The 27,009-nt window shown below is 51.3% G+C and overlaps 1 protein-coding gene across 3 annotated transcripts; it reads right to left on the reverse strand.

The window, feature by feature from the left end:
- Window positions 1–385: 385 nt before the first annotated feature.
- On the reverse strand, window positions 386–26,919 carry CAD (carbamoyl-phosphate synthetase 2, aspartate transcarbamylase, and dihydroorotase). 3 transcript variants are annotated; one of them, XM_054476092.2, is made up of 45 exons: window positions 26,566–26,919; window positions 26,183–26,322; window positions 22,863–22,992; window positions 21,887–22,029; window positions 21,563–21,704; window positions 21,187–21,358; window positions 20,485–20,670; window positions 20,203–20,315; window positions 19,745–19,890; window positions 19,360–19,491; window positions 18,993–19,226; window positions 18,300–18,521; window positions 17,907–18,095; window positions 17,528–17,652; window positions 17,215–17,345; window positions 12,582–12,694; window positions 11,938–12,182; window positions 11,468–11,714; window positions 11,034–11,132; window positions 10,638–10,862; window positions 10,366–10,548; window positions 9,948–10,166; window positions 9,490–9,657; window positions 8,722–8,904; window positions 8,509–8,613; window positions 7,642–7,881; window positions 7,330–7,411; window positions 6,633–6,799; window positions 6,293–6,457; window positions 5,988–6,119; window positions 5,543–5,744; window positions 4,943–5,133; window positions 4,703–4,843; window positions 4,377–4,478; window positions 3,808–3,904; window positions 3,552–3,602; window positions 3,214–3,258; window positions 2,942–3,111; window positions 2,773–2,847; window positions 2,055–2,267; window positions 1,751–1,876; window positions 1,403–1,558; window positions 1,205–1,306; window positions 886–980; window positions 386–762 (listed from the first exon to the last, which is right to left on the reverse strand). In XM_054476092.2, the coding sequence occupies exons 1-45, from the start codon at window positions 26,645–26,647 to the stop codon at window positions 660–662; spliced, it is 6,729 nt and encodes a 2,242-aa protein (XP_054332067.1). In that variant the 5' UTR covers window positions 26,648–26,919; the 3' UTR covers window positions 386–659. The 3 variants fall into 3 exon arrangements, with proteins under 3 accessions (XP_054332067.1, XP_054332068.1, XP_054332070.1); XM_054476093.2 differs by lacking the exon at window positions 3,552–3,602; XM_054476095.2 differs by lacking the exons at window positions 386–762; window positions 886–980; window positions 1,205–1,306 and having other exon boundaries at window positions 1,409–1,558; window positions 1,783–1,876.
- Between the last annotated feature and the right edge of the window lie 90 nt (window positions 26,920–27,009).

The following is a 27,009-nucleotide window of genomic DNA, read 5'->3' on the forward strand; positions in this document are numbered from 1 at the left end:
GCCACTGGAGGAGGACTAACCAGAAAGAGTGGGGAAGAGTCAAGGCCTGGCCTCAGACAGGCCGCAGTGCTCAGCCTTCCTTTCACCCTGATGAGTGTTCTCCCAGTGTCAGGAAGAGGGCAGAACTCTCTGTCAGGTCTTTGAGTCAACTGAATTGAGGAGGGAGGGCTGGACACCAGCCAGAGCCCCCAGGTAAGCGCTAGCATCAGCACGACACAGGACTCAGAGAGCAGAGTTAACACGCTCCTGCCGAGTCCCAAAGAGCCACGAGTGTGAAAATGCTAAGTGTGGGCGCACAGCCCTAGCCACAGCCCTGCATGGTGAGGCTGCTCTTATAATTTGGGAATCTGCTCAATTTTCTAAAAGAAAGCTCCGTTCTACTACATTCAGCATCAAGGGGCAGCTCGGCTGTTTATTAAGTCAGTAGAAAATGACTGTACAGGTTTAAGGTGCAGGAATGAAGATGGGGCAGACTGGGCCCCAGCATCTGAGGCCCCACCCCCATGCCAGAGAGCTCCAGTCCAGAGCCTGAAGGGTGGTCAGCACATGTGAGCTATCTGGATGTCCAGGAATATCTAAGTGTGCTGCCCCCGTAGGGGGCACTGGAATTCCTTGCCCAGCAGCTGGGCCTAAAGAGAAGAGGCTGAGGAAGCCAGGCCCTAAAAACGGCCCAGCACAGTGGCTAACAGAGCCATGCGGATGTACATGCCATTCTCAGCCTGGCGGAAGTAGGCTGCGCGGGGATCCGAGTCCACTTCCACGCTGCAAAAAAAAAAAAAAAAAAAAAGGAAGTGTTATCATGCAGCCCGTGGATGGCTTGTCCAGGACTAAGTCTCCTCCCCTCCACCAGCCCCGAGCCAGTCTCTGACTCTGATGCTGCACCACCTTATCTCGTTGACACGGGGCATCGGGTGCATCACCACCATCTTCTTCTTGGCCCGGGTCATGATGTGGGGAGTGAGGATGAACTGACCAAAGCACTGCAAGGCAGATGGGGTCCCCATTAGTCCCTTGGGGTAGGAGTGGCTACAGAGGACACAAGTCTGGGCTCCACTGGGGTCCCCTCCACACCCACATGCAGCTATGGCAATTGACAGATGTGAGGTTTAATAGCTCTGACCCAGCCCTCAGCCCAGCCTTTCTGTCCTCATATCTGATGCCCTACGGCAGCAGCACTGGCTTCTTCCTCAAGGACAGCACTCACAGCTTCGTACTCCTGGGTAGAGCCAAATCGTTCCTTCTGGATTCGAGTCATGTAGAGCACATCGGTGTCAGGCAGCGCCTCCTCAATGCTCTCGAATTCCTCCTGGAGGGTGAGGAGTGCCATGGTGGATGCAGTACTGGGCTCTGACTGCCCAACCCACGTCTCTATGGCCTCCAGGCTGGGCTGTGAGGGTCTCACCTGCTTGGTGCCGCGGGAGGCCACAAAGGCCCGCACAGTGGGTGGCATGCACAGGCTGGGAGGTGCCACGTAGCGCAGGCTGACACGATACTGGGTAAGCAGGCAGGCCAAGGAATGTACTGTGCGTCCGTGCTTCAGGTCACCCACCATTGTGATCTAGGGGAGGAACCCAGTCACCACAGGGATCCCAGACTGAGTGCCCCCCGACATCATTTCCAAGCTTTTAAAAGCCTCTGGAGCAGAATGAGGGCCTCCTTGATGCAGCTGTCCTGGACCGGGGTAACCACTTCCTGCTTCCCTCTCTAGATTGTCCCCTGGCAGGGATCCAACCCCTGCCACCACCCTCACCGTCATGCCATTGACAGTTCCCAGCTCCTCACGGATGGTGAAGATGTCCAGCAGGGCCTGGGTGGGGTGCTCTCCGACCCCATCCCCAGCATTGATCACTGGCCTCCGGCAGTGCTTGGCGGCCAGCTGGAAAAAAGGGGAAAATCCTGTCTTTTGCAGCTCAGAGGCCCCCCAACTGCCAGTCCCCCTCTTCTGGGGTCCCCTCACTGATCTGGCCCAAAACAAAGAAAACGTGGGCAGAAGGGTTCTCATGTCCCTGGGTCCAGCCTTCTTAACCCCATCTCAGTACCCATGCTGGCCTCACCTCCACTGCTCCAGGCTGGGGGTGCCGGAGCACGACGACATCGGCATAGCAGCTCATGGTCTGCACGGAGTCAGCCAGGGATTCGCCCTTCTGGACGGACGATGTGGCTTCTGAGAAGCTGAGCACAGCACCTCCTAGCCGGGCCATGGCTGCTGCAAAGGAGCTGCTGGTCCGTGTGCTCACTTCATAGAACATAGAGGCCATGACCTTCCCCTGGGGAAAGAGCAAGGTGGAAGGTGTACATATGCGTGTCCACCCTGGGGAAACCCCAGGTAGGCACCACTACCCCAACTGACACTTGAGGGGTGCTGTGAGGACCCTTCTGCACCCAAACCTCCCCTGTGACCTGTCAGAGCCTTGACGTTTCCACCACTGGTGTCACTCTGAGCTAAAGGCTCTGCCTCCAGAAAACCACCCATCAAGTGCCTGAATGAGCTGGGAAAGGAGGACACACCCTAGCTCTCTCCCATGATTGCAGCAGCCCAGACCAGAAGACCCCACTAGTGGGGTCTCATGCTCAGGGCCTCCCAAGCCAGCTAAATCCTGCTTTGGGGAGGGAAAACGTGGGGGAAGATCTACAGCAGCAGAGGGATGGACTAACATAAGGGGACGGGATGGCAGGGGGAGGAAGACCCACTCTGACCACTGCGCGGCCCTGCCCTGATGCGGCCCAAGGGCAGGCGATGGCCTGGACCCTACCCCCGGCCCTGATCCTGACCTTCAGGATGTCAAGGCTCCGCTCCTTCTGCACCATCATACGCAGTGTGTGTGCCACATTGAACAGGTGAGACATCTAAGAAAGAGCCCAAGTTAGCTAGAAAAGTCCTAGCCCCAGCCTTCCAAATCCTCAAAGCTCTGGGTGGTCCCATCCTCCCTGCCACAGGCACCTGATCCTTGGTGAACTGCTGGACGGACAGGATATGTTGGCCCACTAATGAGTGCAGCAGGGGTGAGGTCTGGGGGTGCAGCAAGCCAGGGGTCCCCAGGTTCTGGGGAGATGCCTGTCTAGGTACTGGTGGTGGAGGGTAGCAGGTGCCATCAGGGGTTCCCATTAGCTCTGCAGTGAGGGATGGGGCAGAAAAGGCTGGTCAGAGGGTTCCTCCTACCAAGGCCAGATCAGAGGTCCCCGAGGTGAGTGTGTGTCAGGGTGGAGTCTCACCTGGCTCGGCTACCTTCCGAGAGGACTTCTCCTTTGGCTCCTCAGCTGCAAACAGGACAAGAGGACAGATATACATTTATGGCTGAGGTTTAGAAAGAAACCCCATATTCCCAGGAACTCTGAATCACAGTGTATGTGTTAAACCAATTCACAACACAGTAATATAGCAGGTTAGGGGAGGGCAGGGGACTGCAGCAGCTCTGGGGACAGACAGGTGGCTTCCCATGGGGCTGTGCTGTATGGGAGCAGTGGTGCCCTCCCGGGGCTCTCCCAGTTGGCAAAGGCATCCTAGGCAACAGGAACGGCCAGACTCACACCAACCAACAACCTGGATTTACCCCACGCTCTGCTGCCCCGTGGGATCCCAGCTCCTGGGCGGAGGAACACAGCTGCCCACAACAAAAAAGGGCATATGAGAAGCTGTGAGATGTCTACTCACACTGGGGAGACTTGTTTAGGCAAAGGATGGCACAGCAGATCAGACGAGGATAAAGGGATGGAGAGGAGGACATGTAAGTAGAGAAAGGCGAGGCACTGGGAAGAAGTGGATCCTGTCCCTACACAGTCTCTGAGTCACAGGAACCCCACTCTTACCTGGCAAACCTGGGTCGGAGGCTCGATGGATTCGGGGCGGCAGATGGAAGCGGCCATCAGGAAGCCCTGGGATGCCACGGCGGGGTCTTTCAGGTGTCTGGAGGGATAACATTGGCCCAGAGTTTTTTGTTTTTTTTTTTTTTTCTTTTGAGATGGAGTCTTGCTCTGTCGCTCAGGCTGGAGTGCAGTGGCGTGACCTTCTGGGTTCAAGCAATTCTCCTGCCTCAGCCTCCCAAGTAGCTGGGATTACAGACGTGCACCACCACGCCTGGCTAATTTTTTTATTTTTAGTAGAGATGGGGTTTCACCATGTTGGCTAGGCTGGTCTTAAACTCCTGACCTCAGGTGATCTGCCTGCCTTGGCCTCCCAAAGTGCTGGGATTACAAGCGTGAGCCACCCCACCTGGCCTGGCCCAGCATTTAAAAAAAATAATTGACCCAACCCCACTTCAAATTCAGTCCCTCAAGAAAACCCCAACTGTTCCTGAACCACCAATGAAAATGTTCAAGCTGTTCAACCTGCCCTGAGACTAACACCTCCCAGCCCCCTTGCCCAGTAGTGTGGATACCGTGGTCATCTCACTGGTGGCAGGGGCTGAGGGTGGGAGCTGAGGAACAACCCCCTGTGGCCACTTCCGTATATCCTGTCCATAGCCCGGGGGTACCAGAACCTGCAGGCAGAAGGCAGGGCACTCAGGAGGGAGCAGAGAGAACTCAGGTCCTAAAGGGGTAGATGTCAGCAAGGACAAAAAGCACCTTGGGGAGCTGTGTCCCCAACCTGTGGTCCAGGGCAGTGCTGCACATAGTGGGACAGTGTAGATGTGCTGGGTAGGGAAGAAATGAACGTGGTGTGTACGAGGGCACTACTGAGATCAGGCAGGGGCTACCTGCGTACCTGCCCATCAATATAGGCAACTTCCCCTCGCAGGACCACACGGCGGACGGTGCCCTTCACCTTCTGCCCTTCAAAAGGTGTCCAGTGGGCCTTGGAGAAGGGCATGTGGCTGGGGATTGTCCACTCATGCTCCAGATCCACCTGCCCAGAGGACATGGGTTATGCTAGGGAAAGGCTCCCCGGAGAACAGATCCTAGGGCTGGAGAGCCCCCCATCCTGCTCTGGGCCTCATCCCCACACCTCCACATAGGTGTCCTCCTGCGGGGGCAGGTGAAAGATGCGCCGAGGATTGTGGTGCAATCGCTGCAGCAGGTCGTCCAGGCTGAGCCGGCCCTCGCTTACAGCCGTCAGCAGTAGTGGCAGCATGGTCTCTAACCCTGGGAACCCAGGTAGGGGTCTGGACCCACACTTCTCCTCCAAGGTATGGGGAGCTGGGAGAAAGAAAGCCATTACCCTCAGGACCAATCACCTCCACGTCTAGGAAGTCACCCACACCCCAGGACTGCACTTCCAACAACCTCCTTATGCTCACTACCACTCCTGATGCTCATTTTTTCTGGGAACTAGAAACAAGGGCGACAGGACTGCTGCCATCTTCTGGAGCCCACATTTTTACCCATGTATTCTTTCATTTGCAGTTTTACTCACTGGCTCATTCATTCTTTCAACAAGTATTTACCAGGCACCTATCACAGACCAGGCCCCCTAGAGGCTAGGGTCCCATACAGATCAAGACCCTGTCCTAGTAGAGTCCTGAGGCCTGGCCTGCTTCCCATTTTCTTGCTAGGGCTGTCCCACAAGCCCCACTGGGCAGAGGAGGTACATGCTGGATTCTCTCACCATGGTCTGAGGCAAAGCAGTCGATGACAGCCATGTTCTCCCACAGGGCTTCCACATCCTGGCGGGAGCCAAGCTCAGGCCGGACCTCCCCCTTCCCAGGCCCCAGGCGCTCCAGGTCATCATGGCTTAGGAACAGGTGGTGGGGAGCCACCTCGCAGGTCACTGGCAAGCCCCGTGCCTTTGCAGCTTTAATTAGCAGGATCTGAGGAACGATGGGAAGATCCAGAAGAGGCACCACCCATATGCCTTGCCCTACACAAAGTCCCACTGGCCAACATCCCTGCTCAAAAAATGATGATGTAGACCTGCAAGGGTGCTGGCTCGAGACCCTCCTCCCGCTGTCTCCAGACTCTCCTCCTGCTGTCTCCTGCCCCTAAGGACTACCCTGACCTTTGGTGTTACTGGGAAAGCAACAGGGACAGCAGGATCTCAGGTGTGCGCTTACCTCCTCCTTCCGTGCCACGTGACATATGTGCACTGAGCGCTGAGCGAGCTGAGCCACCATGAGGACAGCAGCCAAGGTTTGCTGCTCCGCGTGAGCCACAATGGGGAGGTGGGAGGGCCATGTCTCGAAATGCTGGGAGCAGAAAGAACTGATGAAGGAGTGTGCACAATCTCTGACTGTGCTCATCAGAGCCCAGAGTCCCCAGGAGCTCCCCTGAATCCTCACTGCTACCGGCCCACTTAGGCAGGGGCCCACAAGCCAGGAGACACTGGGTGGTGGCCTCCTGCCACATGCACACTCCCTACCTCCATCCACTGGACCACGCTGTCCAGCTGCAGCTCAGAGAAGGTCTCATTGAGGTAAAGCTTCAGCCCGGCTGCAGACCCGGCCACGGTGCCCAAGGTTCCTGCATTTTCAGACGAGGCCCCAAGGAATAGGGCAAAGTCGCAGCGGGCGCCAGCCTCTGCCAGCTGGAGAGGATACACAGAGGTAAGGCTCGCTGGCACCCATGCCCACACAGGCTAGCCTGGCACCAGTGGCCTGGGCCCATGGGGCGAGGCAGAAGGAAAACGGCTCAGGGAAGCAAGGGTGGCTGGTGGGGGCATATGGGTCTCCAATACCAGGAAGAGGAGTGCAGTGGCTCACCTTCTGGGCCAGGGCCAGAGCAGGGGCGTCAATGATGGGGGGCCGGGTATTAGGCATGGCACACACCATGGTGATACCCCCAGCCAGGGCAGCGGCTGTGCCTGAGGCAAAGTCCTCCTTATGTGTCCCACCTGGTTCCCGCAGGTGCACATGGACATCAATCAATCCTGGGAGAAAATGGAAGCAGCAAGATTACAGGAAGATTCAGAAATAGGAAGGGTGAGCTGGACATGGTGGCTCATGCCTGTAATCCTAGCACTTTGGGAGGCCGAGGCGGGCGGATCACCTGAGATCAGGAGTTCAAGACCAACCTGACCAACATGGTGAAACCCCGTCTCTACTAAAAACACAAAAATTAGCCTGGTGTGGTAGCACACGCCTGTAATCCCAGCTACTTGGGAGGCTCAGGCAAATTGCTTGAACCTGGGAGGCGGAGGCTGCAGTGAGCCGATATCACACCACTGCACTCCAACCTGGGCGATGGAGCAAGACTCCATCTCAAAAAAAAAAAATCTCAGACAAGGCCACTGTGGACACTGTGGATCAAGGAATGAAAGAGTGAGAAAGAGTCTGGGGTCTTCACAGTCTGTGCAGTCCAGGACAGAGAGTGGGCCCCCCAGCCATCCTTCACCACACTGTGGGTCTCTATGCCAGCGGCTGCCAGTGTCCAGAAGCCAAGTTCTCCCCAAAGACTTACCCGGCAGTCGCACAAGCTTTTGGGAGGTCATACAGTCAACATGCACCTTCAAAGGAGGGGCTGGCCCAATCTGGCCTAGGGCCTGCAAGTGGAAAGCAGTCAGCTTTGATTTAAGGGAAGGGTGATCCTGGGAGTTGTAGGGAGAGATGTGGTTTTCCCATAAACCAGGCTCTGCACACTCTATACCCACTGTCTCTCCCTCTGTAGCCACAAAGCTTTATTACTAGCATGGCTGTTCCATACTCACTCCTCCCTCTTTCTTCTCCCCATCAACACTGGCAGTCTCCCTCCAGGCATACGGGTCTCAGTTACCTCCACAAAGAGTTTGGTGCACTTGATATCGATGATAAGGGGCACGGAGAAGTCAGCGGCCAAGCGTCGGGTGCGGTAGCCCTTGGTGACAAAGGAAGAGAGACGCCGGCCCCCAGCTCCACGCATGGACAGGTTAATCACCAGCTCAAAGTTTTTCTCAGCTAGCTGCTCCAGGATGCTCCGCTGTGGTGGGCACTCACCATCCACAGCCTCCTCAAAGTGCCAGTCCACAGCTGTTACCTGCCAACCCGGAGTCGAGGTCAGGGCCAAGCTGAGTCTGGCAGCGCTCAGAAAGGCTGGCCTTAAGGGAGAGGAGCTGGCCCAGGAGGAGACTGAGGACCCATAGGGTGGGCACCGAGGGCTGCCTCTATTTGATACTGGCAAAGTATATTTCTTGGCAGGAAAGATATCTACACTAAGTAAGATGGGTTATCAAGGACTAGGTGCAGTATGAGCTCACACACATGTACACAGAGAAAATTCTGGAAGGAAAAATATCAGAAGAGTAGTAGAGAGATTTCAAGAGACTTTTTGCTTCCTGTGTATTCTGCTTTCTACATGGAATATAGTTTATTAGTATAACGGTAATAATAAAAGCACGGGAATAGGAGATAATTCTTTCTTTTTTTTTTTTTGAGACAGTATCTCACTGTTTCCCAAGCTGGAGTGCAATGATGCACTCACTGCACACTTGCAGCTCACGCAGCCTCTACCTCCTGGGCTCAAGAGATTCTCCTGCCTTAGCCTCCTGAGTATCTGGGACTACAGGCATATGCCACTGTGCCCAGCCCAGATAATTCTTTGGTGCAGTATTTTCACCCCCTTGGGGAAGGGCAGCAGTGGGGTAGCTTGCTAGAGTTCCTGCACCTTGACGCCATGCTCAGTGTAGAAGTCAGCTGTGCCAAGACTGGCATAGAGGCTGTAGCCCAGGCTCTCCAGTAGCCGCACAGTTGGGAGCAGCTCACTTTTGTTCTGAAACCAAACAGAAGGATGAAATTGTTTTCTTCCTGTCTTCCATGTCAAGGTCAGCCCTGGCCCAGGGAGCCACGGCCCTCAGGAAGCCCTCCTGGATTCTGGTACCTTATAGCTGCCAATGGTCAGCAGGATATTCTTCTTGGGGATCTTAAAGCCAGTGCTCAGCATGGCCTTGAGGTATGCCTCACAGCGGCTCTCCCCAAAGCCGGCCACCTCCCCAGTACTGGTCATTTCCACACCCAACACCACGTCAGCACCCGCCAAGCGGGAGAACGAGAACTGAGGCACCTAAAAGAGCAGGAGGGAAGAGAGAGGGCCAAGGTGTGAGGGGACCTCCTCCCTCACTAGCAGAGACGGACACAGTCCCCTGTTCTTGATCCCATCTGAATGGCAGGGTCAGCCTGCCCTCTCTGTGTGCCCTACTGCTTTCCAAACGTACTTGGGGTCGTCCCTCAGCTTCTGCTTAGGGTGTGCCCTTGCAAATAAAAAACTTTACAAGCTTTGCAAATAAAAAACCTTAACCATCCTTCAAAACTCAATTCAAATAGCACCCCTTCGCTCAAGCCTTCCCAGATCACCCCTTTTGGAAGCAGCACCTCTTGTCTCTTGAACGCCTGCAGCACTCTGTTTACAGGTCGAATATGTAGTTTTATCACAGACTGTTCTATACCTAAGCTTTTTTGGGGATCCAACTTCTCTTCCCTCCCATTACCATAAAGTAAGCTCTTAAGGGACAATGACCACCTCATTACCCCCATGATCGGGCAATGCCTTGCAGTCAGTGCCTGGTTTACATGCTGACTGACAACACTGTGTGGTGAGTGAACTCTCTCCTATTTTTCTGCTAACCCCAAGGGTTTCGATATTCCTTACCTTTACTCCCACGACTCCAGAACCAGTCATTAGCCCCACAGGTTCCACTTCTTCCCCCATGATGACCCGCGTGGCCAAGGCTACTAGGTCCACACCCAGTGTCTTGGAAACGAAGGGGAAGGAGCGAGAGACACGTACGTTGCATTCAATAACTTTCAGCTGGTCATCCTGGGGCAGAGAAGACTGGTCAGGCCTTCTGCAGGTTGGCCTTGCTCACGCTATCTATAGGCCTAGACTCTTCCTCTCAGTCCTCAGTCTCTGGGGGATCAGACTGAGCAGGGTTCACGGTGACTGATTGTCATAAGCCCCAACACCATGAGCTCTAGCTACAGCCCTTTCCCTCCAGCTTCCCTGCTTACTTGGATGAAGGCAGGAGACAGTGCAGGGCTTCATGGCACTGTGGCCAGCACAGAACATGCAGGAGCTGTGGCCCTAGTTCTTTCCTTTAGCCTTATTACCTTGGCAATGAGCTGCAGATTGAAGGGTCCTGTGACCTGTAGCTCCTGGCCCACAGCATGCACAATGGCTTTGATCCGCTCCAGGGTTTTGGCAGTGATATCTTGTGGGGGGGTCACCAGCGTCGCATCACCTGAATGCACACCTGCATTCTCCACATGCTCAGAGATGGCGATGGCTGCCACCACACCATCAGAGGCCACGGCATCCACGTCAATCTCCTAGCGGGGGGACACAGACAGTGCGACGTAGGGCCACTGTCTTCTCTCACTTACTCTAGGATTGTCTCTTCCTTTAACGAGCCCCACATAGCCCACTGTTCCCAGCCCTGGTGCTTATGATTCTGCTGGACCAGAGAAGGAAGTCTCCTCCAGGGTTGGCAGCATGCCCTCAGAGACTTCACTGTCTGCAGCCTCCCACCTTAGCCTCCTGGATGAACTTGGAGATGACCACGGGATGCTCTTTGGAGACGGCTGCTGCGCTGCTCAGGAAGCGCTCCAGGTCTCCATCCGTGTAGGCCACATTCATAGCAGCACCGCTCAGCACATAGGAGGGGCGCACCACACATGGGTACCCCACGGTCTGGCAGAATTGGCGAGCAGACTACAGGAGGCAGGGAGCTTAGCTGAGTTGTTCACACTCACCCCCAAGCATCATCCAGCCTCCGGGTATCCCACCAGGTCCCAGCCCACCTCGAGATCACTGAGCTCCCTCCACTGAGGCTGGCTGATACCAATGGTGTCAAGGAGCCGGGAAAACTTGAAACGGTTCTCAGCCGAGTCAATGGCTTCAGGGGAGGTGCCCAGCACCCGGCACTGCTGCCGATGCAACGCCATGGCCATGTTGTTGGGCAGCTGTCCACCCATGGATAGGATCACACCTTCAGGGTTCTCGAGCTCATAGATGTCCATCACCACCTACAGTGCAGGGGGAGAAAGAGGTGGTGGCAGCAAAAGAGGGCAGGAATCTGAGCCTTCCTGCTCACTGCTTCCCTCAGCCCCCACCAAGTTTCAAAGAATCTTAGGTCAGCCAGCTGTTCCACTCGACCCTGGCCACCCAAGCTACCAGGAAGCCCCCATCTCCCTCACCTCAAAAGAGATCTCATCAAAGTAGAGTCGATCACACATGTCATAGTCGGTGCTGACTGTCTCTGGGTTATGGTTCACCATGATGGTCTTATATCCCATCTGCAAGAGGGAGGGGAAGGGTATTTAGCAGTCAGGTGGGAGGAAAATCATGGAGAAACTAAGCCAAAGCCCCTACTTCAGAGAGTGCCCGCACAGCTTCCTCTCAAAGAGCTGTACAGGACCCCTGCCTTGGGAGGGAAGGAGGTACAAAGTGTTGGGGAAGAGATTCATGTACCGTGTGGGGCATGAGAGATGGCCTAAAAGGACCCCCACCCCAAACCTCTATGACCAAAGTAAGGGATGGCGATTAATAGGAAATGCCAGGATTAGTGCCAAGCAATTGCTAGCGATGAACAGAATAGCAAGGAAACTGGAATGAAAATGAACCCTCTGACCTTTCGGAGCTGCTGGATGCAGCCTACAGCACACCAATCAAATTCAACGCTGGAGCCAATACGGTAGACGCCAGAGCCAAGGACTAGGACATGAGGTGTTCGAAAGGTGAGGTCATGGGTGGTGCCCCAATACGTTAGGTATAGGTAATTTGTCTGGGCTGGCCACTCAGCTGCAACTGTGTCAATCTGTTTCACTGCTGGACAGATCCCCAGTTCCTGACGCAGCTTGCGAACAGCCAGCTCTGTGCTAAAATAGAAAAAGGGTCTAAAACACAGGCCCAGAGAGTAGGGTACAGACTGATAGAGCGTTGAGACCCCAGGGCACGGATGAGAGGAAATATCCTTGGAACCAAGGTCAGAAGCCTCTAAAGCTCTCCCACACTCTCCTTCCTCCCTCCCGAGGGTCCCTCACTGATACAAAGGTTCTGCCCCACATTTCTCAGCCGGAAGCTCTTATTGCCACCTCTGACCTCAGAACTGCAAGGGCAATCTGTTTGTCTGAGAAGCCAAGACACTTGGCCTGTTGCAGCAGGTCTGGGGGCAAAGGCTGTCCACGGTGTTGTTCTAGCAGCTGGGCATGTGCGATGATACGCTTCATTCGGTGCAGGAACCAGCGGTCGATGCGTGTGAGCTCATACAGGCGGTCCACTGAATAACCAGCCCACAAAGCAGCTGCCACCACAAAAATCCGCTTATCTGTTGGAGTCTCCAACTCCTGATAGAAAGGGGGTAGACAGACGGAAGCTACTGCCAGTCCATCTAAAAGCCTGAGCGTAAGTAGCTGCCCTTGTCTCAGGAAGGGGAAACTGTAGACCAGAGCACAGGCTGTGTAATTGCAAAAACCTGGATACCAATCCTGGGTCTACCTCTCACAGGCTATGTGGCTTTGAGTCATTTCTATAACCTATGTCTCAGTTTCCTCATCTGTAAAAACAAGTCTAGTGATACAACCTTGCGTGCTAAGGAGACATCTCAAAATTCTCAGCAAAGTGAAAACAAAGCAAATGTCCAATGATGACTCCTGCTAGTGTTACTGGTAACAAGCTCATGGTCTGGGGGCAATGAGAAGCAGGGTCTATTTTAGGGGTGTTGCCAGGGGAGGAGAGCTACTTACCATATCGCTGACTGGTTTCACTGTGTGATCAAAGCCCACACAGTTCTCATCCACCATGCGCAGGGCCTTCTGGAAGGCCTCCTCAAATGAACGCCCAATGCCCATGACTTCACCTGGAAGAACAGAATGGAAGGAATGAAGGCGTGGAGGTGGAAGGGGTGGGAGGAAGGCACTGCCCATAATGCCTGTGGTTTATAGTCAAGACTCTGGGAGATTCTCAAGGCAAGTCACATGATAGTGGGATTTATGGTGTTTCACGATTAAGAAATCTTAATGGCCAGGCGCGGTGGCTCACGCCTGTAATCCCAGCATTTTGGGAGGCTGAGGCTGGCGGATCACGAGGTCAGGAGATTGAGACCATCCTGGCTAACATGGTGAAACCCCGTCTCTACTAAAAATACAAAAAAATTAGCCGGGAGTGGTGGCGGGCGCCTGTAGTCCCAGCTACTCCAGAGGCTGAGGCAGGAAAATGGCGTAAACCCGGGAGGCGGAGCTTGCAGTGAGCAGCGATCGCGCCATGCACTCCAGCCTGGGGAACAAAGCGAGACTCCATCTCAAACCAAACAAAACAAAAAAACAAACAAAAAAAAAGAAATCTTAACTTACAGCCCTTTTCCCTGCTATTTTCATGGATAAGCTCAGGTTTTGTGCTTATTAATATGGAATCAATATGCCTAAAACGGGCATGGGGATACTGGAATATATCCCCATACACTGGATACTGGAAGTTTATCACAGTGGCCCAAACCACTGATGGCTGTCCAGTTATTGGGCTTGATTTATTCACATAATCATAACACCATCTGGAATTCTTTAAAACTTTTTTAAAAAGTGTAGATAATAGGAAGATGATCCCTACTACTAATCCATGCAGAGCAAATCACATTTACAACAATCATTTGAGTTTCTCTTTCTGGACTTTTCTTCATAGGTTTTTTTGTTTTTGTTTTTTAGATGGACTTTCACTCTTGTTGTCCAGGCTGGAATGCAATGGTGCGGTCTCGACTAACTGCAACCTCTGCTTCCTGGGTTCAAGAGATTCTCCTGCCTCAGCCTCCTGAGTAGCTGTGATTACAGGTACGTGTCACCATGTCTGGCTAATTAGAGACGGGATTTCACCATGTTGGCCAAGCTGGTCTCAAACTTCTGACCCTGTGATCCACCTGCCTTGGCCTCCCAAAAAAGTGCTGGGGTTACAGGCGTGAGCCACCGTGCCGGGCCTTCATAGGTATGTTTTACATATGATCACGGCATACATATAATTTCCATCCTGTGTTTTTTCCTCATCATACATTTTCCCACATTGCCACGTGGCCTCATAAACACCAACTTAATTCTTTTTTGAGACGGAGTTTCTCTCATCACCCAGGCTGGAGTGCAATCTCCTAGGCTGGAGTGCAATGGCATGATCTCAGCTCAGTGTAACCTGTGCCTCCTGGATTCAAGTGATTCTCCTGCCTCAACCTCCCAAGTAGCTGGGATTACAGGCACCTGCCACCATGCCTGGGTAATTTTTGTATTTTTAGTAGAGACGGAGTTTCACCATGTTGGCCAGGCTGGTCTCGAACTCCCACCCTCAGGTGATCCACCTGCCTCGGCCTCCCAAAGTGCTGGGATTACAGGCGTGTGCCACTGCGCCCAGCCAACACCAACTTAATTCTTATATGATTTGCCATAATTTAACTGCTAACTGAAGGACATTTAGCTTTTTTTTTTTTTTTCTGAGACGTAGTCTTACTGTGTTGCCCAGGCTGGAGTCAGTGGTGTGATCTCAGCTCACTGCAACCTCTGCTTCCTGGGGTCAAGCGATTCTCCTGCCTCAGCCTCCTGAGTAGCTGGGACTACAGGTGCGTGCCACCATGCCTAGCTAATTTTTGTATATTTTTTAGAGATGGGGTTTCACCATATTGGCCAGGCTGGTCTCAAACTCCTGACCTCATGATATGCCCACCTCAACCTCCCAAAGTGCTGGGATTACAGGTGTAAGCCACCGCGCCCAGCCCATTTCGCTTTTAAGTGTTTACAATTAGGCAGTCCTGGTGGCTCTCACCTGTAATCCAACACTTTGGAAGGCTGAGGCAGAAGGATCACCTAAGGCAGATTGAGACCAGCCTGCACAACATAGTGAGACCTCCCTCTCTACAAAAAATAATTAAAAAAAAAAAAAATTAGCAAGGTGTGGTGGTGTACACCTGTAGTCTCACTCCTCAGAAGGATGGGGTGGGAGATTACTTAAGCCTAGGAGATCCAAGCTGCAGTGAGCTACAGTCACGCCACTGCACTCCACCCTGGGTGACAGAATAAAACTCCGTATTAAAAAAGTTTTCATAATTATAAGTTAGGCTGTGATGTTTTCTTTCTTTTTTAACGAGACAGGGTCGGCCGGGCATGGTGGCTCATGCCTGTAATCCCAGCACTTTGGGAGGCCGAGGCAGGCGGATCACAAGGTCAAGAGATCGAGACCATCCTGAGCAATATGGTGAAACCCCCCGTCTCTACTAAAAATACAAAAAATAGCTGGGCGTGGTTGTGCGTGCCTGTAGTCCCAGCTACTGAGGAGGCTGAGGTAGGAGAATCGCTTGAACCTGGGAGGCAGAGGTTGCAGTGAGCCGAGATAGCACCACCGCACTCCAGCCTGGCAACAGAGGAAGACTCTGCCTCAAAAAATAAAAAATAAAATAAAAAAAAAAAGAAAAAAGAGACAGGGTCTTGGCCAGGCACAGTGGCTCACGCCTGTAACCCCAGCACTTTGGGAGGCCAAGGTGGGTGGATCACCTGAGCATGGGCGTTCAAGACCAGCCTGACCAACAGGGAGAAACCCCGTCTCTATTAAAATACAAAATTAGCCAGGAGTGATGGCACATGCCTGTAATCCATTACTTGGGAGGCTGAGACAGGAGAATCGCTTGAACCCAGGAGGCAGAGATTGTGGTGAGCCGAGATCACACCATTGCACTCCAGCCTGGGCAACAAGAATGAAAATCCGTCTCAAACAAACAAACAAACAAAAAAGACAGGGTCTTACCCTGGCACCCAGGCTGGAATGCAGTGGTACAATCACAGCTCACTGCAACCTTGAACTCGTGGGCTCAAGCGATCCTCCCACCTGAGCTTTCCAAAGTGCTGGGATTAATTACAACCACCGTGCCTGGACTGGATATGATGTTTTCTGTTTTGGATAATCTCCTTAGGATAAATTTCTAAATATGTAGAGGCAATAGATAACACAAATTTTATAGCCCTTGATAAGTACGAGTAACTTTATAGAAGTCTGTGCTTTATAATACAAAGTTTAAGCACCTTCTAAGAAGTGAGCATAAACAGTGTCTCATTTAACCAGATTTCTATTTACTAATGAGAGGAACCGTCTTTTCTCTAGCTTTGCTTATTGATTTCTTCTTCTGTAAAGTTTTGTTCATCTCCTCTGACTATTTACTCTAGGGGCTTAAGTATTTCTTACCAAGTGTATTTTTCTATTTACAATCCTAACATTTACATTTCTTTAAAAAAGTTTTAGAAACACTACGATGTTAACAGTAAGTGTGACTGATTTTGTTCAATTTCTTTGTAACTGTGGTTATAAGACTTTTTAGTTTGAGATTTGTTAAAAAAAAGAGAAGCCTAATACATGCATACACATATGCCTAGAAATGTATGCAGTTGTAGATACACGGCCGAATTATGCAGTCGCAGATACACGGTAGAATTAATCAGTCTCTGTAAGGCAAGATTACAAGTGACTATTGTTCTTTGGTTAAACTATCTTTTCTCGTTTTCCATGATTCATGTTTCTTACTTGTATAATAAAAGTTACAAAAAATTACCAAAGAAGACCACATTCCAAGAATACTTGAACAGATGTAAAACAATTAAATGTCTCATCTAGGAACCAATCTTTCATTGGCCTATTTTCAATCCACTTCTTTTTGCCACAATTATGGCTTCATTCCCATGTTTATTCTAATTTTCATATAACAGAGATTCATCCCCAGAAGGAAAAAATTGGCAGTCTTGCAGAATTTCTAAAAATTCTGAAATAATATCTGAGCTTAGACTTACTTGTTTAAAGGCCACTACTGCTCTAAATGGAAATCTGGAGCACCACGAAATGCTCTTATCCATCAGGCTGGTGGCACTGTGTCTGGTACATGTATATTTTTGTTTTGGTTGAAATGTGTTAGAGGATGGTCTTAGGCAACTAAAGGGATACCACAAAGAAACATACTAACTCAATTCTAACATGCTCTGCCACTGCTGGGTAATGTTACAGCCATTCATCATTCACTAATAAATTTCCTTGTTACCAAAAAGGTTTATAATGCCCTGCTCTGATATAAACATCATACTAAAAAAAAAAAAGTCATTTAGTGACCAAAGCACAAAGTGCCAGAGGAGGAGATACTGTAAAAATGAGATGAGATAGTCTGATGGCTTGCATCTATCCCAGAGATTCTGTATTCCAACACAGATTTCCAGATGCCTCCCCAACTCCTGACAAGGACTATAATCTTAGTTTGAAATGTCTCAAGCACCTGCTCCCATAGGAGCTAAAAGGCCATACCAGGAACTCTTGACATTTAAGATTCTTGGTCATGGTGGGGCCCCATGGGGGTGCCCAGGGCATGAGTCTCACCAACGCTCTTCATGCAGCTCCCGATCTTTGTGCTGACTCGCAGGAACTTGCTAAGGTCCCATCGAGGAATCTTCACCACACAATAATCCAGGCTGGGTTCAAAGGCTGCTGTACCCCCTGTCACAGAGTTCCTGAGGTCCAGCAGGTGGGATGCCAGAAGGACAGTGAAGGAAGCATAAAGGGTGAGCTTCCAGATAGCTCTTTCCATTCCCACAAATCCAGGCCAATGTCCTTTTCATATTCCCTGTCCCATCAATGTTTTCTTCAGCCCCCGACCCACTTCCCCACAGGGATTTCTCCCTCATTGTCGTACCTGAGCTCAGGCAAAAGGATGCCCAATGCTAGCTTGGCTGCCACATAAGCCAGTGGATAACCTGTGGCCTTACTGGCCAGGGCAGAGCTGCGAGAGAGCCTGGCATTCACTTCAATGATGTAATACTGCAAAGAAGGAGAATAAAGTCACTGGCCTAGAAGCCCCCGTCTAGGCGAGGTCTCAGAAAGGAGAGAAAACAAGCCCTCCCCATAGCGATGCCTAGCAAAAGGGCCCTCCCTAAGGCACAACCCTAGTAAAGAAGATTCCAGCTTCTACTCCAGGGACTGTAAGGCCAAAAGACCTCAACCTCAAGGGCCAAAAATTATGCAAGAAGGGAGGGGTAACAACCAGACTATCAGCTCCAGGGCCTAGAGCTTACCTGCTCAGACTCAGGGTTCAAGGCATACTGCACATTGCACTCCCCAACAATTCCCAGGTGCTGGGTCACCTTGATAGCTGTCTGCCTCAGGAGCTGGTACTCCCTGTCATTCAGTGTCTGGCTAGGGGCCACCACTATGGACTCACCAGTGTGGATGCCCAGTGGGTCCAAGTTCTCCATGTTACACACCTGTGAAGGGGGGTGCCATGGAGGTCACTGCCAAGCGGAGTCAGGAGAGGCAGAAGGCTGCACCCCAGGGTCCTGTTACCTCTGGGGCTGCACCTAACCTGGGTCTGAGGGACATACAACTCTCAAAGACCTTGGCCTGGGCCTCTGCTCTTCCAAAAGCTCATCCTGCCTGACACGACTCCCACCCTTCCCCCATTCACTCACCGTGACACAGTTGCCATAGGCGTCTCTCACCACCTCGTACTCAATCTCCTTCCATCCCTTCAGAGACTTGTCTACTAGCACTTGGCTGGTATGGGCAAAAGCTGGGGCCACAAGAGCAGAGAGCTCCTCCCTGTTAGAGGCAAAGCCAGAGCCCAGGCCACCCAGGGCAAAGGCTGCACGCACTAGCACAGGGTACCCCAGCCGTTCAGCGGCTGCCTGGGCCTGCAATGAGTGGAAGAGATGAAGAAACAGGTTATTTCCTGCTGTCCAAGGTGTGCCTGACCCACAGAAAAAAAGATATAAAGAAAATAACACAGCTGGGCATAGTGGCTCATGCCTGTAACCCCAGTAATTTGGGAGGCCGAGGGGGGGGTGGATCACCTGAGGTCAGGAGTTCGAGATCAGCCTGACCAACATGGAGAAATCCCGTCTCTACTAAAAATACAAAATTAGCTGGGCATGGTGGCGCATGCCAGTAATCCCAACTACTCAGGAGGCTGAGGCACGAGAGTCGCTTGAATCTGGGAGGTGGAGGTTATGATGAGCCGAGATCGCACCACTGTACTCCAGCCTGTGCAACAAGAGCGAAACTCCGTCTCCAAAAAAAAAAAAAAAAGGAAAGAAAATTAAAAAAAAAATAACATTACCAAAGAAAACACCACCATTCTTCCTTTACCCAAACACCCCTCCAACCTGTTCAAGAGAATTTGCTGCCTCGCTCGGGGCCACATGCTCTCCGATCTCTGCCATTCTGGCAGCAAAGGCCCGTCGATCCTCAGTCAGCTCAATGGTCTCCACTGGTGTGCCCAGGACCCGGACCCCATACCGAGCCAGCACCCCGGCCTTGGTCAGCTCCACACCACAGTTCAGAGCAGTCTGGCCCCCAAAAGTCAGTAACACACCATCAGGGCGTTCATTACGTATCACCTGAGGATGGAGAGGGGAGTTACAGGCATCAGAACCTTGGGGGTAGAGAGGCTATCAAAGTTTAATAACCCAGAGTGACCACTGGGCCCCCCTGCCCAGTCCTCTTTTCATTCCAGCCTTGCCCCAGTCATACCTGGGTTACATAATGAGGTGTTATGGGAAGAAAATACACCTTGTCGGCCAGCCCCTGGGAGGTCTGCACTGTGGCAATATTGGGGTTGATCAGCAACGTCTGGATGTTTTCCTCCTTCAGGGCCTTAATAGCCTACAAGGACAAGAATGGCATCTCAGCCTCTGCTGAAGAAGCAAAATTGCAAACAGCCTTAGAGTAGCATTCTCCTCTTTTTTCCCTCCCTGTACTCTTGGCCCCTAATAATTGACTTCTATTTCTTACTACATCTTTCTCTACATTCCCCAAATCTGGTGCATTTCCTCCCTGCAACTCAGCCCTTCTCCTTAAGACTCTTTCCATTCTTGAGGGTCACACGCCCAGAAGGGTGGGGAGGAACATGCCTCACCTGAGAGCCCGAGTAGTCAAATTCTCCAGCTTGGCCAATGGAGAGGCCCCCTGAGCCCAGGATCAGAACCTTTCGTGGTGGTGGAAGTCCAGAGCCAGGAGTGGGAATCCCAGGGGGACAGAGGCGCTCAGTCAGCCGCTCTCTAACTGTGGAAGCAAAGGTCATAGAATGTTAGAGCTGAGCTGGACCCAAGAGGTCAACTGGATTAGCTCCCTCGCTTTCAGAAGAGTCCAGAGCAAATTACGCATCTAAGGAGTAGCAGAGGGAGGACCAGAACCCAGGACCCTGGAGTTCCTTTCAACAGAAGCTTAAACAGTATCTTGGGTTGGTTGCCACCTATCCCCAATCCCCTTAACCTCCTAGACATCTAGGAGTTGCCCAGGGCATGTCCACCTTATGCCCATCCTGGAGCCAACCCTGTTCTTAGGTCCACAACCCAGTTCTACTCAGGATCTTACCTGTCTGGCCCCCAGGGTTCCCAGCTGTGGCCTCTTTCACAGTTTCCAGAAAGATATCGAAAAGCAGTTCCATATCTGAAGGGCCAGCTTGGTGCTCTGGGTGAAACTGGACACTATTGAAGAGATTGCATCATGAAAACCATCATGGTCCCTGGCATGACACTGGCAGCCTCGGAGGTGGGTAGTGGGACAGGGGACTCGGGTCCACCGCCGTGCTTTACTTTTCCATTATCAAGGCCCACAGGGCTTCAAAGTTTCACAGACCCAGTCAACCAGGCTCACCTGAAGAAGGGCAAGCTGTTGTGCACAATGCCTTCATTGGAACCATCATTGGCGTTGGTGAAGAGAGGAGCCCAGTCTGCTGGCAGTGAGTCTGTCTCCACAGCAAACCCATGGTTCTGGGATGTCAGAAAGCAGCGCCCAGAGCCCACCAACAAGCAGGGCTGGTTATGGCCTCGGTTCCCATATCTGGAGGTAGAAGCATGCCGAGTTACAGGCCTTGCTCACCCTCTCTTCACTACTGACCCTACCCCAGCTCTTACTGATCTCCTGTTCTCAGTAGCCTTGCTCCTGTGTCTTTTTTTTTTTTTTTGAGACAGAGTCTCCCTCTGTTTCCCGGGCTGGAGGGCAATGGCACGATCTCGGCTCACTGCAACCTCCGCCTCCCAGGTTCAAGCGATTCTCCTGCCTCAGCCTCCAGAGTAGCTGGGATTACACGCGCACACCACCATGCCTGGCCAACTGTTGTATTTTTAGTAGAGACAGGGTTTCACCATGTTGGCCAGGCTGGTCTCGAACTCCTGACCTCCAGTGATCCGCCCACCTTGGCCTCCCAAAGTGCTGGGATTACAGGTGGGAGCCACCTCACCTGCAACTCCCCGCTCCTATTTCAACACGAATAAACACCAACTCTCTTCTCATTCCCGAGACACCCCTCCCCTCATGCCACAAGTATGGGCCCCTTCGGCTCCCCACAAGTCCCACCTCATCTTGTAAGTCTTGGCCCCAATGGCTAAGGCCAATAGCTGGTGTCCCAGGCAGATCCCAAAGACAGGTCGGGGATTAGGCTCAGATAAAACACGGTTCAGCGTGGATACGACACTGGGATAGGAGGCAGGGTCACCAGGCCCATTACTTAAGAAGAGACCCTCATACTCTGGAGTGGGCAGAAAAGATGACATCAAAATCAGTATTTCAATTACAGGAGACACACCTGCAGCCCCCCAGCCCATGAGAGTGTTAAGTCCCAATGTCTATCTTCTTCACTGCAACTCATATTGACTTTTAGCAGTTGGACCAAGGGATAGACCTTCCACCCAAGCTGTTTGTCCGAGGCCCTGAACAGACCCCAGCTACTCACCTTGGCTGTCTAGTGCATGGTCCCAGGGTACCACAGTGACCTCAGCCCCACGCTGGCAGAGGCATCGGATCTGATTATACTTGAGGCCACAGTCCAAAGCAAGGATCCGAGGGGCACCCCCTGTATTGAATACCCGTGGAGTCTGAGAAATAGAGGAATAAAGGGCAACAGTTGGCAGCTGTGCTCAGTGGGTATAAGATATGCCTGCACCAACTCCTACCTTCAAAGCCTCCTTTGATTCTCTCCTGTGTTCACCCCCCAGTTGTGGGCAGAATATAACTACTGTGCTAGAGCTTGCAACACTCTCCAACTCTACCTCTGTACCTTAATGGAGACCTCTGGTACCAGGGGGCGGGCATTGGGGTCCAAGAATGGCAGGGATGAAGGTTCTGTTCCATTCTGGACCAGCTTCCCCAGCAGAGACCCTTGTTCCCGCAACTTCTTGGTCAGCTCCCGAGTGTCTACTCCTGTCAAAATAGCACAGTCTTAGGGATCACATTCCCACAACTCGGTCATCTGTGAGGTTTGACTTCCAGAAGCACTTCCATTCCAGAGCCCTAGTCACACACAGCTGTTCTATGGGCATCAAAATCCTGGGCCATTGTGACAGAAGTATACTACCATGAAGTATTCCTGCCAAAAATATCACATCTGAATTGAACAACTCTAAATCTATCCATTTATAGAAAATAATATAAAGGGAAAAAAATAATACGCTAAGTAACACTACAGGAACGTAACCAAGTTAAGTGCAGACTATGGGATACTAGATACAGGAAAAATGACCCGTTTTCAAATAGGTTACAAGGTCCACAGATTAAGAGACTTATCAACCAAATGCAATGTGTGAACCCTGTTTAGAGCAAGATTCGAATGAACAGTTAAAAAAAAAAAATTAGGGGAAATTTTAAATATTGCCTGGACACTTGTATTAGGGAATTATTAATTTTTTTAGTGTATGACGTTATTATGATGTTTTTAAAAGATTCCTTTTGCATAGATATTGAACTATTTGTAGATGAAATGATATGATGTCTGAGATTTGCATCAAAATAATCCAGTGGTGGTGATGAAATAAGATTAGCCCTGAGCTGATGATTATGGAAGGTGGGAGTTCCTTCCTGTGTTGGAAATTTTCCTTCTGAGTGATAGTTCAATTCTTTCCCCCAGCCCAACTCCAAACTAAACCTTCCAACTATCACAATCTTAGAGTCAGGTCCCAGCAGACTACAGAAACCTTGATTCTTTCCATCCAGGCATGCTGTGCTCTGCCCAGATATGCCCCTGCTTGCCACCATACCTTGCAAGCCAGGGATGCCATGCTGCTGCAGCCACTCATGCAGGGTGCGGGTGGCACTCCAGTGGCTGGGAGTAGGACAGCACTCTCCCACCACCAGTCCTGCTACGTGGATGCCCGAGGATTCAAACCACTGCAGATGGAAAGAGATTGTGAGAAGCCTCAGGCCAAGTTATTTCTTTGCAGCATTTTCCCGATTGTGTGGCCACAGACCCTATATTCAGCCACATTGAACGGCCTTCAATATACCAACCTTTTGGTGCTTTTGCATAGATATTTTCATTTACCAACAACACTCTCTCCTATATGAAACACAACCCACAGGCCCAGGGTGCCCCGATGATCACTGAAAATGACATTTTCCTTTTTACTTATTATTATTTTTTTTTTGAGATGGAGTCTCACTCTATCACCCAGGCTGCAGTGCAGTGGTGAGATCTAACTAAGCTCACTGCAACCTCTGCCTCCCGGATTCAAGCAATTCTCCTGCCTTAGCCTCCCAAGTAGCTGGGGCTACAGGCGCCTGCCACCACGCCTGGCTAATTTTTTGTATTTTTAGTAGAGACAGGGTTTCACCATGTTAGCCAGGATGGTCTCAGATCTCCTGACCTTGTGATCTGCCCGCCTCAGCCTCCCAAAGTGCTGGGATTACAGGAGTGAGCCATTGCACCTAGCCATTCCTCTTTTCTTTTTCTGAGACAGGATCTTGCTGTTATCCAGGCTGGAGTGCAGAGTGCAGTGGCGCAAATACACGGTTCACTGCAGCCTCAATCTCCTGGGCTCAAGTGATTCTCCCACCTCAGACTCCTGAGTAGTTGGGACCACAGGTGTGGATCATCGCACCTGGCTAATTTTTTGAATTTTTTGTAGTGACAGGGTCTCACCATGTTGCCAGGCTGCTCTCAAACTTCCTGGGTTCAAGTGATCCCCCCCACCTCAGCCTTCCAAAGTGCTGGGATTACAAGTCATGAGCTACCGTGCCCCGCCTCTTTCTTCCTTTATCTAAAACTGAAATCACAAATCCCTTCTCTGTGAAGCCCCTCACACTCACCCAATACAGCTTGTGCCTCCATCTTAGAGCTGTTTTAATACTTTATTTCCTCTCTTGCTATTTACGTCATATGATGAATATGTATTTGTGTCTTTGTCACGAAACAGAGAACTCAAGAGCGAGGCACATGGTGTCAGACATTTATTGAGGTGCAGGCATTGCAAAAGATGCTGAGAAAAGAGCAATGAGCAAAAAAAGATGAGGTTCCTGTCTTCATGATGTTTATTTCTGCCTTAGGGAGCTAGAAAACAAGGTAACACCCATATAAATATTAATTATAGAGTGTGATTAAAAACTGAGTAAGATAGGGAGGTACAAAATACATTACCAAATAAAAAACAAAGGTTCAGGGCACAATACTAAGCATGCCTCCTAAACTTCATTTGGGATTATTTAAAAAAGAAAAGGCCAGGCGCGGTGGCTCACGCCTGTAATCCCAGCACTTTGGGAGGCCGAGGTGGGCGGATCACCTGTGATCGGGAGTTCAAAACCAGCCTGACCAACATGGAGAAACCCTGTCTCTACTAAAAATACAAAATTAGCTGGGAATGGTAGCCCATGCCTGTAATCCCAGCTACTCGGGAGGCTGAGGCGAGAGAACAGCTTGAACCCGGGAGGCGGAGGTTGCAGTGAGCCGAGGTTGCGCCATTGCACTCCAACCTGGGCAACAAGAGCGAAACTCTATCTCAAAGCAAAATAAAAATTAAAAAAATTAAAAAAAGATAACATACCAGCCTGGGCAATGTGACAATACCCGGTCTCTACAAAAAATACAAAAAAAGTAGCCAGGCATGGTGGCAGGTGCCTGTAGTCCCAGCTACTTGGGGGTTTGAGGTGGGAGGACTGCTTGAGCTCAGGCGGCAGAGGCTGCAGTGAGCCATGATCACGCCACTGCACTCCAGCCTGGGTGACAAAGTGAGACCTTGTCCCAAAAACAAAACAAAACAAAAAAACCATAAACTTGTTACTCAATAGATAAGCGTTAAATAGCTACAGAGAACCAGAAAGTTTATGTGGGAGGGATTAGCATATTTAAACTGCATTCAGCTGGGTGATGAAGAGTTTAAGGAACCTGCATTCTGAGACTGTCCAGGGATCTGAAGGATAGTTTGGCAGAACCCTCCCTGGCCAGGTAATCCATTTATATGTGTCAGTGGCTCCAAGAGGCCTTTCCCATCCTGATACTAATCAGGCCTCAATTTTGTAGTTTTATAAACTCAATTTTGTCAGTGTGCCTAGAGTTGACAAAGGTGATGATTGACAAAGGTTAACCAAATTCACAAGAATTCACTATCAACTAGAATGCAGTGTATTTATAGGTTTGTGATGAACCTAAAAATTCTTTTCCAGAAAGAACAATATGTACATTCTCTAACCAGAGCTCGCTCTCCCCAGTGTCAGGGTGGCTGGGAAGGCAAATTAAGAATTAAAGGCTTACACCTGCAGTGAGGCCAAACAAATTTTGAGAGATACTACTCTAGACCAGATTGACTTCCTCTATTACCTTAATTACTATATGTTGGGTTTTTTTAATGCTTGAACTGTCAGAGGGCAACTTAGTTTCCAAATTTCAGAGGTGAAGGAATAGGGGAAACCTCACTGTAGGAAGAAACTCAGTTTTCTCACCTAGAGGTAAGAACACAACTGAAAAGCAGAAAATAAGATGAGGCCATGTCAGTAGGTCTAGAAGATAATGTCACTGGTTTTGTAGGTAAACTGGCATTCACTGTCACAGAGAAGTAATGTGACCCTAGTTTCCAGTCTCTTTCCACTAATTTATGTAGTCCTAAAAAGCACTGCTCCCATCTGACTCTGCTGCTTAAAAAAAACCTTCAATGGATCCTTTACCAAACTAAGCTGACTCTGCTTTGGCTTCAGGTCCCTCCGTGCCCACTGGATTTAACTTATCTGCAGGCTTTTTTCTCATGACTTCTGCATGCCTAACAAGTTGGACAAAGCTGTTCCCTTACACCTCTTTTACTTTTCCTTGATCCATGCCTTCACTACATACAGAATGCTTTCAGCTATGCCTGGAGCCTTGATGCCCTTAACAAGGGCAGTAGCTTTTTCCTGAGGCCTCCAACACTCTGTGCCTCCCAAGGCACTTAACAACCCAACTACAGTTAGTAGTAGTCTTAGTCCTTGACTTTATTACTTCAGCGGGTATGTTTTCTGCAGGATGCCCAGCAGGGTGTCAACGTCTCCTACTTCACTAATAGTTAACAATTACTGACTTGAAAAGGAATGTAGAGAAAGCACTGGGTGTGGCTACCTTGCAGAGACCGAACTCATCCATTTCATCTGGGGGGATGCCATAGTTGCCGATCAGAGGATAGGTGAGCACTAAGATCTGTGCCTTGTAGGAGGGGTCAGTGAGGGCCTCGGGGTAGCCGACCATGCCGGTTTGAAACACTGCAAGAAAGAAGCAGGGCTGGGCTCCGGTAGGGCACCCTTCGGTACACTCCCCGCGCGATGAGCACGCCCCAGTGGAGGCTGCCTTGGTCGCGAGGGGTTTATGGCGCTGGGGCCCATGGGCACCGAATGGGGGAAGGGGGTATGCTGGCGGGAAAATGGCGGGGTCCGGACGGGGAAGGTTGGGCGGAGAGGCGCATCACAGAGTGGGATAAGGTCTGCAGCCTAACCGGGCTTGCTTACCCACTTCCCCGGCAGTCGACACGGCGGCCCCAAAGGGCTGGCCCCGCAGGACCGACCCGTCTTCCAACACTAGGGCCGCCATGGGAAGGGAGCTCAGAGGCGGGGGCGAGTACGGAGAAGCGGGAAGGACTGCAAACTCCACTGGAACCACGTGAGGACGGCGCGCCGGAGTCGGTCCACGTGGCTAAGGGCGCGGGGCGCTGGAGAGAAGCCGGGCGCGGCAGCGCAGGAGCCTCGGGCGCGCTTGGCGGCAGCAGACACTGCGGCGGCGCGGACACAGGCGGCGTGAGGGGCGGGGCCGGGCACGTAAGGGGCGGGGTCCGCGGAGCCACGGGGAGTGGGCCGTCGTGGTCTCCGCACTGCAAAACCAAGGGGAAACCTGAAGAAACCGGCTGCCCTAAAGCAGTCCCTCCCACCCCAAACAAGAAATACGTAAAGGCAGGG

Source organism: Pongo pygmaeus, chromosome 12 (assembly GCF_028885625.2).
Source record: "Pongo pygmaeus isolate AG05252 chromosome 12, NHGRI_mPonPyg2-v2.0_pri, whole genome shotgun sequence".
Lineage (NCBI taxonomy): Eukaryota > Metazoa > Chordata > Mammalia > Primates > Hominidae > Pongo > Pongo pygmaeus.

What these genes read in the sequence shown, in the direction of transcription:
- CAD (XM_054476092.2), bottom strand. Translation starts at nt 26,647, where the DNA reads ATGGCGGCCCTAGTGTTGGAAGACGGGTCGGTCCTGCGGGGCCAGCCC. An exon ending in CAGCAAATTCTCTTGAACAG is followed by an intron (nt 18,522 to 18,992) that starts GTTGGAGGGGTG and finishes CACTCATTGCAG; the next exon opens with GCCCAGGCAGCCGCTGAACG. An exon ending in CTACCCAGGAGTACGAAGCT is followed by an intron (nt 981 to 1,204) that starts GTGAGTGCTGTC and finishes TCTGCCTTGCAG; the next exon opens with TGCTTTGGTCAGTTCATCCT.